Below are 17,137 nucleotides of genomic sequence, written 5' to 3'. Positions count from 1 at the left end.
TATCATTTTCCTATATAATTAGTTGCTTTTATTTTTGACATATTAATAATACCCAGTATTCACTTAGCATTTCTTTATGTCAAGCTCTCATATAATCCTCATAATAACAATCTGTTAGGTGAGAATAGATTATGATTGTCCCTATTTTCAGATGAAAATACTGAGACACAAGGAGGTTAAACAACCTGCCTAAAGTTAAAAAACTATTAAGTGAGCAAGCTAAGATTTGAACAGTGTCTGACTCCAAAGGCTAGGATTTGGAGCTAGAAGACATGAATTTGAATCCCAGTTCTTCCACTTTATAGCTTCAGTTTATTCGTCTATAAATGGGAATGATAACATCTACCTCACAATATTTTAAGGAACAATATCCAATCAAGTCTGTGAAAACAGGCTTTGAAATCTGAAAGTGGTACATATGCATGATGGTTAATATACATGTTTAGATTCACATATATACAATGTGACTGCTATAAAATAATAAACTTGTTTTGTATAACCTTCCTTATACATTTTTCAGAGATATCATAACCTGTTATTCTATACATGTGCTGTAAGATTCCAAATGTGTATTATATAGAGACTGTATTATCAGATTTTCTTTGTGACATTTTATGTAAATAAATATATAAAAATGTCTGTAAACTATTTTTGAAATGTTCTTACATTTCAATCTGTTCCATTCATATAACTATATGTACATGTGTGTGTATATATGCTAACATTGAAGATATGAGGTAATAATAAACATTTGTGTGGACCATAATATACCTGTATGTGTATGTATTTATGAGTATTTCTTTGTTAAAATTGGAGAGCTGATGTCTCAATAAAATGAATTAAACTTGAGTAAAAAATTTTTTTCCCTTTGAATCAATAGAATATAATCTGAGTAAGTTTCAAAGGATATTTATTCAACAACTGAATAATAAAACCTGCCTATTTAAATACAGGAAAAGTCTGTGAATATTTAGATAGCAGACTATCAGAACTATAGAAATGGGTTCAAAAGAATGCCAGTTTTTGCATTCTACTACAAGGAATGACAGAAATTAGATGAACAAGTATATAGTAGAAGACGTGTTTAAATTAGTGCATATAAATAGTTTGTAATTGTGGTGCCATGTTTCAGCACTGCCAACATCTGTGTACACTGTTTATTAAATCGTCTCAAAATTATTTCACTTAATAGACTTGTACCAAACAAATACTGTATTTGTGAGGTTTTAGTTATTGTGAAGTTGTTAAATAATTTAGCAAGGATAGAAATTTAGTGTGTATTATTTTTTCTCTTTTCTTTTTTTCATGCTAGGGTTGGGGTTAGATTCCAGGGCCTCATGTATGCTAAGTAGGCACTCTACCACTGGCTATATCTCCAGCCCAGTTTGTACCATTATGTTTTAATGATTAGAATTGACGTTTTTACTGAAATTACCAAGTGAATGATCCTCACAATAGACCCCCAAACCAAATTAATAAATTTGTTAATGGAGCCTTTCTGCTTAAGATTTAGGATTTTAACTGTACTGATATATGGAACTCTTTTGGAAAAATATTCTAATATGCATAATAAGGGTTAGCTAAATTCTTAAATTCCCTAGAAAGCAAGTGCTAGCTAATAAAATAAATTGATGGCTCCAGAATTGATATAATCAACATCGTACAACTCTGTGATATGTTATAATTTACACTTGTATTTTCATGCTTCATCTTATCTAGAAAGCTTCAAGACATTGTAAAAGGGTTATTACTTTTTCTCTTACTAACTTTTCAGGAGTTGGTCAATGATCTACAGAAATTTTTGGAAACTGGAAAAGATGAATTAATTTTGGAAGTGCCAAACCCACCTCCCAAGAAAATTCGGCTGCAAGAACTAGAAGATGGGATTGATAACCTGAGTCAGAACGGAGAGGGCAGGATCTCTGTCACTGAAGATGGAAACATTGCTTCCAAGAACTCAAATTTGAGCGTATGCAATGTTTGCCTAGGAATTCTCCAAGAATTCTGTGAGAAAGAGTTTATTAAAAAGGTAAATAATCTGTTTCTTATTGTAGGTGCAACTATGGAGACATTCTCATGCTTAAGGCTTAGAATTCTAGTACAGAAAGGGACAGTGCCATTCATATCAATTTGTTGCACACCAATGGATCAATAAAACATTTTCTGATTTTTTTTTTACAACCAAAGCCTGCTATTCTTTGTATCAATATATCTGAAAATTAATGAAATATATATATGTATATATATATATTTAATCTATTTTAATCATGAATGCTATTCACTTGAAAAAAACAGAGCAGTTTTCCTTTTGCTATGTAACATAGCTAAGCTGTTAGAGAAAAGTTCTTAGTCATAGCTATTATTACCTAGAAAAGACAAGAGTTACAGCCTTGTAAAAAGTAAATGATTGATTGTGGGATTACCTTTTGTTTCCTGCTGTCAAGAGTTTATTTCAAGACACTTAAAAATTATGAGGTGACCTAATAGAAAGCTATTTTGATGCTCAACAGATTGTTCTGTAGGTGTCAGTCATGGCTGATTTCGTACCTTATGATATTAGTCTTCCAGGTCATAGTTAGCAAATATTTAATATCAAGATGTTTGTTAGAGTTCCCCACTTAAATGTGAAAAGTTTTTTGTTGTTTGTTTGTTTGTTTGTTCATAGCAGTGCTAGGGATTGAACTCAGGGCTTGGTACATGCTAGGCAAGCACTTTACTGCTGAGGTACATGCCCAGCTCCTAAATGTGAGAGTTTGGACATTTTGCAGTGTCATTTCCTGGATAGAAATTCATGTTGGGAAGATTAGAGTAGCATTTTCAGTAATTCTTGGAAATTTACATAATTGTGATACTTTTTTTAGGTGTGCCAAAAGGTTGAGGCTTCTGGGTTTGAATTCACCAACCTGGTATTTTCGGTTTCCTTCCCACCACAGCTTTCTGTAAGAGAGGTAAGTCATTTGTACATTTAAAGTATATGTGACATGGGGGCTCAATATAGTTCAGAGGTAGAGTGCCTGTGTAGCATGGACAACACACCACAATAACAAAACAAAACAAAACAAAAACATATCTGTGAAATGCATGTAGGAATTTCTAGCATGGATTTGGTATGCTAGAAATATTCCTTATGATAATATAGAAATGTATGCATGGTAATACAGAAATATTTCTTATGATAAAATAGAAGTGGTAATGTAAAAATATTCCTTACTGTATTAAGGGTACATTGTGACATTTACAAAAGGGCTTAAATATATTTACCCCCTTCACTAAAATTTTCACATTTTGTGTACTTATTGAATGATTTAAGCAATTTATAGCCACTAACTCCACCAATACTTGTTTAGTAAATGAATGAAAACAGAATTATTGCTTCAAATTAGTTTATTCTTCCCTGGACTGCCTTTGTTCATTCATCCATTCATTCATCTTTTTGTTAAGGATGGAGCCTGGGGCCTCACACATGTTGAGCTATACACACAACTCCTATGCATGTTTTTAAAAGATCCTCATTTAGGCCAGGTGTGATGGCACACATCTATAATCCCAGTGACTCAGGAGGTGGAGATTGGGAGAATCATGGATTGAGGCCAGTCCGGACAAAATGTTAGTGAGCCTCCCTACCCCCATCCCATCTCAAAAACAAGCTGGGTGTGAAAGTAAATAAATCCTCATTTAGTAGCAAATATTTATTGAACCTTAATTCTGTATAAGGCATGATAGAGAAAAAGATTTGACCAGAACTCCAGAGATCAGTTAAGAAAGATATGTGTGTTTTGTAATAGTCGTAGGTTAGGTCATTTCAATTATGATAAACCTTATTCTCTGGAATAAAATATAAAAGGTAGCACCTCTTCTAGCTAATGCTAAAAGGGAGAAATATAGCCTTTGGTTTATTTTTGTTAATATTGTTAAATGAAATATAATTTCATTTGGAATTGCTTTTGTAATTCCAAATTACAACTGTGGGTTCTAAACATATCCACTTCTATTTACGAGGTATCTTCTCTCTAGAATCCCAAAGCATCACCAGAACATCATGTCTTACACTATCACTCTCTTTTTTTATTTTATCTTTTCTTTTTTCTGATACTGGTGATTAAACCCAGGGCCTTGCACATGCTAGGCAAGTGCTCTACCTCTGAGCTACATCTCCAGTCCCCTTTACTTTCTTTGAGTATGTTTGTTAATTAGCCACAAGTAGGACAAAGATTGAATGAAGACTTATTAAAACTGGATAGAATGATAGAGAAGAGCTGGAAGTGAAAAAAGAACAGAATGACTTTAGATAATACCTGTTGATAACCAGGTAGCTGAGCAAATGGAAGAATAAATGGGTTGATGATATTCTGGAGTTGATAAACAGAGTCATTTTCTAGTCAATCATCAGAGTGTTTTTTGCTGATTGTTCACCTTTACGTCCAATTTTGGTAGAGAGAAACAGACTTCCAGAGGCTGAGTGACTCATAAGTGTTGCAATGTTTGAGTATCAAAAACAGTAATAAAAAGTGTATTTTCTAAATGTGGTTATGTATCTCATCACCGAACCTTTCCTCTCAGTTTATACTTCTAATTTTTTTGTTGTCTATTGTTATCATTCAAATAGTTTAATATTTACTGAGTACTATGAGGTATTTATGTTCTATACTAGAAATGTAAGATGGTTTTTAAAAAAAATTATTCTACTTAAGCTCTACTTTTTGTAACTGTTTTTAACTAGTAAGCTATTTAGTAGAAACATATGACTATTCCATTTATTGGAGAATTAATACATTTCTACAGTTTAGTGTGTTCAGTGTTTTATTGTTTTCATTTCCACGAGCAAGTAGCATTTTTATCCATTCAATAATAATAATTTTCCAAGAAATACATAGTTTCACATCCTAGATTTCTGGGGATGTGGTGTCACGCTTGCAGAAGGAGGAGAAGGAAAAACAGAAATGGGAGATTGCTACCTTTCTGTGTATTTACATAAATACATTTATATATTTATGTGACTGTTTTTAAAAACACAAAAAGTAGTATGACTGTCCTTATGAATCCCTGTGTAACTGTTGCCCAAATCCAGCAATTAAGTTTTCTGCAAACTTGAGATCAATTTCAAAAGAAATATAGGAGAGGTAAAGCCAAATGCCAATGGAAGAAGGAGGCTTAAGTCTGATAGAATAGCAACTAGAAAATTAAAGTGAGTAATGATAAAAGCTTGCAAGAATTGCTAAGGAAGATTTAGGATACTTAAAGTTATGTTTAGAGCAAAAAAAAAAAAAAAAAAAGAAAGAAAAAGTAGATGGATCTGCTGATGCATTATATAAAGAAAGCAGAACTCTGAAAATCCTACTTGCTTCTGTCCTGTCAAGAAAAATGTGGCCTTCATACTTAAAAGGATAGAATTAGTAAGGGAGAATGGAAACCCTACATGGTGAAGCTTTTCTAAATGGGTTCAAGTTTTCCGGACTAGGTTAATTATATTCCAAGACAGATTCAGAAAGAATTGGAACTGTCCATGATCTTTGAGGCCTTTAAAAAAGATAACAGATTTTCCAAATGCCTAGAGGCAGGTGAAAGCAGTTCCACTTTTCCAAAGATGAACAAAGTTGCTTCTATAAACTATCATCTGGTGAGCTTGACCCTGAAACCCTGGCAAGATTCTTGATCAGGAATTAATAAGGAAGAATTGGTTGCCAACACAGAATAGGTTAGCTAAGAGCAAATTGTTTGTGCATCATTCTTTTACAGGCTAGCAGAACTGGTAGAGCATGGAAATACAGTTGCACCAGCATGACTAGTTTTCAGCAAGTCATTTGACCAGACTTCTTTCTCATGATAACTTCCTGAAAGTGGCAGGAAACATGGGCAGGATCTGAAGACAATTGGTTGGATTGTGCCAGACTGGTCATACCCAAAAGGAGCTGATTAATGACAAGTACTAAACTGGACAATATTTTCTCAAATGTGGCCTGCAGACCAGACATATGAAGCTCAGTTGGGGGAAGTTTAAAAACAAATTGCTGGGCCTTGATACAGACTCATAAATTATAATATCCGGAAGTAGAAGCTCTTTGATGATTTGCGTACTTATTGAAACTCAAAAACCACTCAGTTTCAAGGAGATTTTTAATGTACAGCACAACTCTTTCCTACTCTGTCCTGTCCATAATACCTAGCAGTGATGATGCAATGAGAACCCTCACTATAAGTGTACGTGACACAGTGTTGAGAGTATAGCAGATAGATTGAGTGTTAGAATTAAGATTCCAGAAGATCTTATGAGTAGAGAAAATCTGACGAGATGGACTTGATAGGAATAAACATAAGTTCTTATACTTGGGTATAAAACACAACTGCTAAGTAAAGGATGAGGCAGGAGTGACTTAAGAATTTGTGTTTATAGGGAAAGGTCAGGGGTTTTAAGTAAGAATTAGTTAATAAGACAATTAGATAATTAGACAGTAAGAATTAGTACAATATAGATAACCCATTTAGGTCTTAGTCCAGATATCAAAATATAGTATCTAGAATGAGGAAGGTGACAATCATTTTTAACTTGTGCTGGTTGTTCTTGGAGTGCTATGTTCAGACGGAGCTTTCTACTTCAGAAGGAACAAGGACAAAAAGGCATTTTGTTTTGTCCACATTCTAGTTAGAATACATGAAAAAAGGAATTTTGCAGGTATGGTTAAGGTTAAGGACTCTAACGTGGGGAGATTATCTTGGATCCTTAAGGTAGGCTTACCCTAACCACAAGACTGTAAAGGCACCTTCCTTGACTGACATCAGAGTCAGGGAGACATGATTATAAAAATGGTCAGAGGCATGCAACATTGCTTGTTTTTAAAATGGAGGAAGGAGGCCATGAGCCAAGGAGCTGTGAGTGGCCTCTTGAAAATAGGAAAGGCAAGGAAATGGGTTTACTCCTAGATTATCCAGAAAGGTGCCCTTCTGATAACTTGATTTTAGTCCAGTAAACCTGTGTGGGACAAGAGCTAGATGGAAAAACTTTGTGTTGTTTTAAAGCCCTAAATTTGTGGTTATTTGTTATAGCAGCAGTAGAAAAATACACATTTAGGTGATTTAATGCATTTGTTATTGTAGAGACATCTGAAACCTGGTCACAAGAGCCACAATGAGGGAACATGAATTGTTTGATTTGTATAATAAATGATTCGGTAGGATGAATTTGCTTTCCTTAAGTATTTGAGGGGCTTCCTTATGAAAGAGGGATTAAACTGCTACAGGAATAGACGCAGGGTGAAATAATTTCCATCTATAAGGACTTACCAAGAACAGAATAGACTGTTTCAGAGATGGTAAATTTTCTAACACTAAGGTGTTTAAGCTAAGGCTAGGAAACAGAGATACGTAGGAGGAAGATTTTGTTAAGACTTTTCAACTCTTAGATCTTACATAGCTTTAAGAAGAATATTTGTGGTAGTAACTTTTTTTTTGGGTACCTTATATTCATGATTGATTTCTCTACACTTCCATGCCACAGAACTCCCCTAAAACTACTATAGAATGAATGTCCCAGACTTATGCTAATATTAGGCTAACCTCAAATTTATGGGAAAAGAATATTCTAGTAACACTAAAATTTTAATTTAGGTTTATCTTTGCTAGTTGAATCCAGTAGGGGGCAACATTGTACTATCAGTTTGTTTTATTAGTCCCATCTCATGGGTAGTGCACAGGAGACATTTTGCTCAATCTATTGACTTTAAATGGATTATACACTGCCTCTTAAATGTAACTTTGGTTGTGTGAAACACCCGACTTCTTAGTAAGCAATATGATATTGTTGGATTTTATTTCTCCAATCAAAACTTGTCCCTTTCATTTATTGCACTAAGTCCTACAAATGATACACAGCCTTAGAAAAGTAGCTACGAAAAAAGGTACAAATTCTGTGGTAGCATTTTTTATTTAAAAATTATGTTTTCTTAAATTTTTATAAATAAGTATTCAAAAGACTTGGTCTTTACTCAAATCTGTGGGTTCTTAACCAATTTGGGATCATTGATTTCATTTAGCCTCTGAAGAAAGTAACAAATCTCCTTGTCCTAAGAATGCACATACATACTCACTGATGTAGTGGTGCACACCTGTAATTCCAGCACTCGGAGGCTGAGACAGGAGGATCATGAATTCAAGGCTGTCCTGGGCTATAGAATGACTGTCTTAAAACAAACAAAACAAAACCAAGAAGTGAGAGTACACGTACTCAAATGTTGTGTGTATAGAAGTCTCTTGAATTGCCAGGCATTACTCCTAGGATCTTTCTTAATTGGATACATCAGTAAAATTTCACCCTGTGTTGTTGATTGGTGTGTTTACTTTTTCTAAAGGATACTTTTTCTAATTATGTTTAGTTCATAGCTCTAAATTCTACTACAAATATAGAGCATCATATTTAAATTCATATTGTTTATGTAGGTCTGTCTTCATTCATTAAGCTAACTCTGATTCTGCACATGTTTTTGCTTTTTTCTCCATTGTCCATGGCTTCTCAGATTTTATTTTGTATGAGAGGCACCCTTCCTAAATATGTGTTTGTTCAGTCTCAACCACCATTTAAGACTATCCCAAGGTTTACTTCATACTGTAAGGCCTTTCTGAGCTTATGAAGGAAGTTTTAGAATTTATAGTCTTAGTTTTGGTAAGAGCTTCCTTCAAACTCTACATGATTCATTTATCCATGCAAAGCATATTTTTCCAAAGTTACTGAAAGAGACACTATAAAACATGCAATATGTAACGATTGCTGTCTCTTCCCATTAAGAATTTTTTAAAGGAGCCTCATGGATGAGTCCAGGGGTAGACAATAACCTTATTATGTTTTAAGTACACAGGCTGCAACTTAAAAACCCTTCATGGAGCATGAGTATGTCCATGTAGCCAACCAAATCTATCTTCCTTATAAAATGTAACTCCAAGAGCTTGTCTCCATGAGTACACCAGTGTATGAAAATCTGCACTATTAGAATCATGGAATCATAGATCTTTAGGAGAACTTAGTGATCATGTAGAACAGGGCTCCCTAGCTTTTTATGACATTTATTTTAAAGTGATGATATGCATATGGTAGTGATTTATTACAGCCCTAAGAAGGCTACCACTCCAGGTATAAACTCATTCATATCCTTTGTGAATGTCTGATTGTGAGTCCAGAAGTTCCCAACCTTTCTGAATAAGGTGATCACTTTTTAATTTCTGCAAATTTAGTGGATTCCTAGTATCTGTGGATTAGCAGTAAGATACACTTGGGTAATTTTTTTCGTCCTTACAGATAGAGACCGATTCACTAATCATCTCAATCATTTTCACTTGAAGAAGAGAAAACCAAAGTTCGAAGTAGTTATGTGACTTGCCCAGTGTGTCAGATTTATTGAAATTTGAGTATACCATCTCTCCATCTTATATATTTATGTATATTTTACCTACCTAAATACCTTGGCTTCATGGGCATTACCTTTTCTTAACTACTCACCTTATTAAGCTGTACACATATGAATGTAACTAAGGGGCAGGGAATCACCAGAGTGATTAGGCAACACTGCTGCATCAAGGAGCACATGGGATTAGACATGGGTGCAGATTCAGAATTCCCTTACTTGATACACAACTTGTCTTTCAAACAAGAAAGGAAGAGTGATATGCAATGAATCAAATTCTAAATACAAAGCAAGATCTGATGCATTAATCAGACTTTTGTCACTGTGACAAAATACTTGAGCAATGACAACTTAAGGGAGGAAACATTAAGGGAGGATGTGGCAGAGTAGATAGTTCACATCATGACAGCCAGAAAGGAGAGGGGGAGAGAGAGAGAGATTGAGACTGAGATTGAGATTTCATCTAGGTCATAGGCTGTGGAATGGTGCCACCACATTCATGGAAGACCCACTCTAAGGTCTTCCCACCTTAGTTAACCCTCTCTGGAAATGCCCTCACAGACACACCCAGAGGTGTGCTCTCAACCCAATCAAGTTGAAAGTCAAGAGTGACTATCACAGATCCACCCTTTGTCAACTTGACACCCAAACTCATCTCAAATCATAGCATTCCATCCCTGCCTGATAAATGGCTCATGTCTGTCTCATAATGCAAAGTGCATTCAGTCTATCTCCAAGAGTCCCCATAGTCTTAACAGTTCCAACCTTGTTCAAAAGCCCAAGTTTGGGCTGGAGAAGTGGCTCAAGTGGTAAAGGGCCTGCCTAGCAAGCGTGAGGCCCTGAGTTCAAACCCCAGTGCCACCAAAAAAAAAAAAAAACCAAGAACAAGTTCAAAGTCTCTTCTGAGACTCGAGGCGAACTCTTATCTGTGAGTCCCTGTAAGATCAAAAAGAATGTACTTCTAAGCTACAATGGCACAGAGTAAACATTCCCATTATGAAAGAGGATTGGGGGCATAGCAAGGACCCAAAGCAAGACTAAAATCCACTAGGGCAAACATTGAATCCTGTATCTTTGTGTCTAGCATCTAGGACATATGGTGGCATGATGTGAGCTCCAGGGGGGTTGGACAGCTCCACCCCTATGGCATTGCTATTTGCAAGAGAGCCTCTCTCATGCTGGTTCTGCTCACTACCTGCAGCTTTCCTCAGCAGATATACCATATTTGTGGTATCTCTCATTTTCTGGGGTCTCCATTACATCTTCAATTTAATCCTCACAGCCTCTCCAGGGGCTGCCCGAAAGAGCTTGACCTGCTACACATTGCCTGGCCTCTTAGGCCTTCCTTTGAAATCTGAGTGGAAGCTTCCATGATGCTGTTACTCTTGCATTCTGCATGCCTACAAAACCAGCTCAAGTAGTAGCCTGGCTTTATTGGTCCATAGCTACAACAGCCTCTTAGTGCCTGGATAGCTGAACATGGGGGAAATACTTCCCTAAGTAATCCAGTGTGAGCAGGGCACCCTAAGCTTTCAGATGAGTTAAAACCTTCACACCCTTGAGCCCATGATTGGTGGAGCCTAGCCAATTCCTGAGATGACCTCAAGGCATCTTTCCTATTGTCCCAGTGTAAAGAACTTGATTTCTTTTTAATGATGCTAATTTCTTTAACAAATCTATTTTTCTTGTCTATAACTTTCAATGTGCTCCTTTCTTGGCCAGATAAATCCTTCTGTTCTGCTTTTTGCTCCCAATTCTTGCTATAAACCTGGCTAAAAGCAGTCAGCAAAACTGCCCATGCCCACAACCTGAAAGCTGGGCTGTCTTGAACTTTTCCTCACCAAATTAATTAGACCATAACATTTAAACCAGCTTCCAAAAAAGTCTGATGACTTGTGCAAAATGTAGGCAAGTTCTCTTCCAGAATGTAGCATGAATGGCCTTTGGTCCAATTCCCAATAGAGTCCTTGTTCCCATCTATACCTCATGGGCCTGCCTTTTCCTGTCCACATTCCTAGTGGCATTCTACTTTTCTGAACTTCTACCATGTTCACCCATTAAGCTCTGCTTTACAGCTTTCTAGGCTTTCTGTAGCCTGCTTCTCCAAACTTTTCCAAAATTCTCTCTCATTCCAGTTCCAAAGGCTAAACTACCATATGTTTAGGTTTAGTAACTGCAGTGGCCCCAGTACTTCTATGTTAATTAGCTTTTTTCTCACTGTGATAAAATACCTGGCAAAACAACTTAAGGGAGGAAACATTTATTTTAGCTAATGATTTCAGAGGTGGGGAGGGTATGGCAGAATATTGTAGCTCACATTATGGTAGCCAAGAAAAGAGAGTACCTGTGCTTGCAGCTTTCCCCTTTTCCTTTTTTTATACTAGCCTATGGAATGGTGCCACCCATATTCATGGTGAGTCTTTCCTCCTTAGTTAGTCCTCTCTAGAAATGCCCTCACCTACAGACCCAGAGTTGTGCTTTACTGATCCTCTAGGAGCTTCTCTCTCACAAGCTTTTTCGAGCTCCTGGTTCTCCCTGATCTAACTGGGGACAAATGGAGATGCAGAAAGGACAAAGGATAGAAGACAGACATGCATAAAGTTGGGGCCCGGTGTGCTGGGCACTAGGATGGAGATGCACAGCAGCCTTGTGGCTTCTTTTCTCTAATAACTCTTCTTTTGCTTTGCTTCTTTTCATCTCTATTCTTTTAAACCTTACTTCTAAAGTCTTTCTTCTTTAGTATTCTTTAAAACCTTGCCTCTTTTCTATTCTTTAAAGTCTCTTTCCTTAGACTTGCTCTATCCCATGTTTTCTTTAATCTCTCTTAAAATCTTTGTCCTCAGACTTGCACTGTCCCATGTTTCCTCTAATCTCTAGCATAACTCAGCAGCAGCCAACCAATCAATCCATCTCCCATCAAAAAACTTCATGTCCTTCTTCAGCAAGTCTTTGATATCCAGTGGTAAACAAGGAGGTGGAGCAGTAGTTCTCTGGGTATGACATTGTAACAAGAGAAACCTGCCTTTCCTACTTATCTGAAAGTAAACAACTTAGGAAAAGCAGCTGTGCTGCATTTTGCCTTCTCGTTCTCTTCTGCGGCTGGGGCCGTGTCAAACTCATCTGGTAGATCATTGAGTACAGCTGTGCTTATGTCAAGTTCTCATAGGCTTCTTATGATCCCCTCCCCACACTTCTCAATTCAATCAAGTTGATAATCAAGATTAACCATTGTAACTGATTAGGATGGGCAATTAGAAGTCCAACTATTAGGGATCCAAAGCGTGCATTAAGGAAGACTAACTTGTTGTCAAGGTGTTGGCACAGGGAACCCAACTAATGAAACAATAACTCAATTCCCAAGATCAATGCAGCATGCAACAAGAGGAATGAATCATTCCTGGCTGTGGTATGCTATGTGGACAAGCAGGGATTGAAGCAAGGCTAAATCTAAAGACCACCACAATAATATAATGTATATAGGATCAAGGAATGCAGTTGGCCAGGTATTCAGACATGTATTTAAATATTTAGGTGCATATGTTTACTTTTTAGCTTTGCTTTTTCTTGGTCTAAATCCATCTAATATAGGTAGAAGAGAGAGAACAAGGAAGAAAAGAGGTCACTGACTCATCCACCAGTGTGGGCAGGGTGCATTAAGAACATGAAGTAGTCCTTATAGACATGAAGTTTCTTGTTTTAATTTGTGTGGCCCTATTCTGAATTATCACATTGGCATCTTTAACATTCCCAGTAAGAAAACATATAGGGAGCTGGAGGCTTGATTCAAGCATTAGAGCATCTGCCTAGCAAGCATGAAGCTCTGAGTTCAAAATCATAATAGTAGTAATACAAAATAATACACGGTGAAGCAACTCCTTTTCCTTTAAAACTTTCTCCATTAAATGCAACATATTATTAGCACATTGCTACTTACCAACCCTTGAAGATCCTTATCATGCTTTTTTGTCCATTAGCTTTTAGGACCATGCCCTGGTAGACTAAATTTCAAAAAAGGGAACTTCTAATTTAGGTTCTTCCTATTTCAGATTTGGGTTTTTCATATCATATAGGGAAGTCATCTCAACCATCCTTTTTTTCTGATTATCACTGCTATGTTTTAAATTTACTAATTCTAACTAGGTTATGATTATTTTGAAAAGTCATTTATAATACTGATAGCAAATATATGCACATAGAAATGCATGTATGTATATGTAAGGTGATAGGTTACATATACAACAGCCACATGACCACTGTGTTTTACAAGTAGCAAGATGAAACCCCTTTCTTAGGAAAACAAGCCTCCACCATTTATTATTTACAAGGCAGAGTGGGTGGCACATACTTCCTTATTTAACCATCAGCCCATTAAGATAGTTGGTGTTTTTATCCCTGTTTTACAGAGGACGAAATTGAAGCTCAAGGTTGTATTGCTGATAAATAGCAGTGTTAGAATTTGAACTGGGGCACGCATGACTCAAGTGTCAGTGCTCTCCTAACGTGGTCCTGGTTCAGTCCTCAGTGGTGGGGAGGGGTCGACTATCATCTATCCAATGCCAAGTGTGTGCTTCTAATTATTGCTGTGCCATACTGCCTACATTGTAATTTGACAAGGTTTCAAAAATGGGTTAGTTACTATGTTTCTGTGTTTATAGGAGAGATTTAGCTAAGATAATTTAATTGGCATTCTCTTTGTCCAAATGGTGTGATAGCTTGAAAGTTAGGGAAAAGAACCTTTGTTTAAAAAACAAAAAACAGCTTTTTTTTTTTTTTAAAGTACTGGGACTTGAACTCAGGGCTACACTTTAAGCCACTCCACCAGCCCTTTTTTGTGATGGGCTTTTTTCTAGATAGGGTCTTGCAAACTATTTGCCTGGGCTGGTGATCCTGATCTCTGTCTCCTGAATAGCTAGGATTACAGGCGGGGGCCGGGGGGCGGGGGGGGGGGGGGGGGGGGAGGCCGTGTCCGGCACTGGGGTTTGAAGTCAAGGACTCATGCTTGCTAGGCAGGCACTACCATTTGAACCACTCTACCTGCCCTTTTGTATTTTTTTAATGAGAGTAATACTTCAACAATGATTTATTTTGTGATCCTCTTTAGCTATAATTTTGCATCTTAAAGTGATAATTTTAAGCACATTCCTATCACATTTGTGCTGAAGTTTTGTTAATAAATGACTAAAATTAGTGACAAAAGGGTTTTGAATCAAATACCTAATGGCACATATCTTTTAAATATACATATTCCCAGACATTTTTGTGAAGAGCCACTTTTGGTTTTCCTTTGATCTTAGGATGATTGGTACATTTGTGTATGATGATGAATTATGATGGTAAAGTCCTTTGATTAGAGGTGGGAGTACCAGTAAGGCTTTTAGCCACATTCTTTGGTAATGGATATGTCCAAATGTCCAAGAACAGGGGGTGACGGTAAGTGCTAGCCTAAAAGGAGACAAATTCAACTTCATTATTGACTTGTCACAAAGCTCTTTCATTAAGAAATAGTACTCTAAAGTGGAGAAGGAGACCAGGAACTAGAGAAAAGATTAGTTCGAGAAGAATTAACCTAGAAGGTAACACACATGCACCAGAAATCAATGCGAGTCAACTCCCTGTATAGCTATCCTTATCTCCACTAGCAAAAACCCTTGGTCCTTCCTATTATTGTTTATACTCTCTTTTCAACAAAATTAGAGATAAGGGCAAAATAGTTTCTGCCTGGTATCGAGGGGTGGGGGGGGGAAGGGAGGGGGTGGGGGGGTAAAGGAGGGGGCAGGGGACAGGGGAGAGAAATGACCCAAACATTGTATGCACATATGAATATAATAAAAAAAGAAGAAAAAAAAAAAGAAATAGTACTAAGCCGGGCATGGTGGAGCATTTCTGTAATCTCTGACTGGAAGGCTGAGGCAGGAGGTCACAAGTCCAGCCTGGTCTACATATGAGACTCAAAAAAAAAAAAAGAAAGAAAGAAAAAAGAAGGAGGAAAGAGACAAACACTACTAGTATTTCCTTCCTTTTAAACAAAAGCCTAGTAACATAGTTTAAGGCCAGGTTTGTTAGTGAGGAAGCATTGATTAATTGCATTGCTCAGCTGCTCCTTCTCCTTTAAAATATTAGCTTGTACTTCCTCATGTATTGATAGTTATTTGTGCAATTCTTGTCCTTTAAGTAAAACTGAATCTGTTTTTCTTCACTGATAATAATACAGGATCAGCCCTAGCAGGATATTTTCTAGACTAGACACCATTTAAGGTCCAGGTGGAAAAGTTTAGTTGGGACATTTTTCTTAAGAAAAACTGAAATCTTAAAGATTCAGAGGTCAACACGAGAAGGGGATCAGGAACCAGTGTAAAGATCAGTTAGAGATGAATCAACTTGGGTTGTAACACACTTGTACATGGAAGCAATGCTAGGAATCTCTCTGTATAGCTGTCCCTGTCTCAACTAGCAAAAATGCTTTGTCTTTCTTATTATGCTTATGTCTTCTCTTCAACAAAATTAGAGCTAAGGGCAGAACAGGTTCTGCCTGGAAGCGAGGGGGGTGCGGGCGAAAGGGTGGGGGCGGGGGGGTAGGGGGGAGAAATGACCCAAACAATGTATGGACATGTGAATAAATGAATTAAAAAAAAAGAGAGAAACTGAGTGTTTTTCTCCTTGTTATTAAATTTATTATGCAAAGTTGTGTAGTTTTTTTTGTTTCATGTGGCAAATACTTTTCATCTAACTTGGGAGCCCTTTTCATTTACAAAAGTCTGATGTGCATACCTTAGTCCTTAGATGGTCAATTTACAGTGCTTTTTATTTATTTATTTTACACTCAATCTTAGTCAAAATGTTGAGAAGCAATTTTTATTTTTGCTTTGTTTTATTTATTTATTATTTTTTTTGACACAGATTCTCACTGTGTGGCCCAGGCTGGCCTCTTAACTTGTGATCCTTCTGCCTCCTGAGTGCTGGAAACACAGGCTTCTATGCGATTTCCTTTTTACTGTGATAGCTTTTGGTTAAATAACTAGTGGGTGAGTGATCAGCGGGGGTATGTCCAACTATAACAAAAGGTCTCAGAGCAGGTACTGGCAGGAGTAGGACAAGTTTTTATTCAAAATTATATGCAATTTTAATTATGTGTATGGTAAATTAAAGAGTCATTGTTTTAATTAAATCATGATGTAAAAGCTTTTCATACAAGTAACTGTTGAAATATCGAATATGGCTGATTACATTCTTCTGGTGTAATCTCAGTTTGAAGTGGGTAGCTGGGCAGAGATGATAAGAGAGGAACTAGCTTGGGTGGGGAAAAAGAAAATGCTTATTATTTCAGTGTGGTCATGAAGCATATAAAAGGAAATGAAACAAATAGATGCAAACATGTCAGTATGGGTAGTCCTTTTATTCTTATGTTAAGAATTGTAATGTTAAGTGACTTCTACTTAGAATTGAGTTCACATCCAGAATTTAAATTTCCTGTGAAGCTGGGGTGTTATGAGGTGTACTGATTATCTTACATTGCTTGGTATGATCACTAGTAATTCATATTAGAAACTGTAAGTTTTTAGCGAGACTTTGATATTTCTGAAAGCCTCACAAAAATCTACCTAACAAAGTTGTAGGCATGTGCACTTAAGCCCTATTGAGTAAATCAGTCACCAGTTATGTTTTGTTTTGTATTTTTGGTAGCACTGGGGTTTTTGAACTCAGGCCCTTGGGCTTGCTAAGCAGGCACTCTTACTGCTTGAGCCACTCCT

General features: G+C 36.7%; 1 protein-coding gene across 7 annotated transcripts in view; it reads left to right on the top strand.

The window, feature by feature from the left end:
• Nucleotides 1–17,137, top strand: part of Pus10 (pseudouridine synthase 10) — a 76,200-nt gene that overhangs the window by 5,479 nt on the left and 53,584 nt on the right. For all 7 annotated transcript variants that reach the window (XM_074049801.1, XM_074049799.1, XM_074049800.1 and 4 more), the window contains 2 exons: nucleotides 1,775–2,029; nucleotides 2,862–2,948. In XM_074049801.1, coding sequence (XP_073905902.1) covers nucleotides 1,775–2,029; nucleotides 2,862–2,948 — 342 coding nt within the window. The remainder of the gene's footprint in view (nucleotides 1–1,774; nucleotides 2,030–2,861; nucleotides 2,949–17,137) is intronic.

This window comes from Castor canadensis, chromosome 12, assembly GCF_047511655.1.
Source record: "Castor canadensis chromosome 12, mCasCan1.hap1v2, whole genome shotgun sequence".
Lineage (NCBI taxonomy): Eukaryota > Metazoa > Chordata > Mammalia > Rodentia > Castoridae > Castor > Castor canadensis.
Note: the sequence above shows the minus strand (reverse complement) of the source record. Positions and strands in the feature narration are given on the sequence as shown.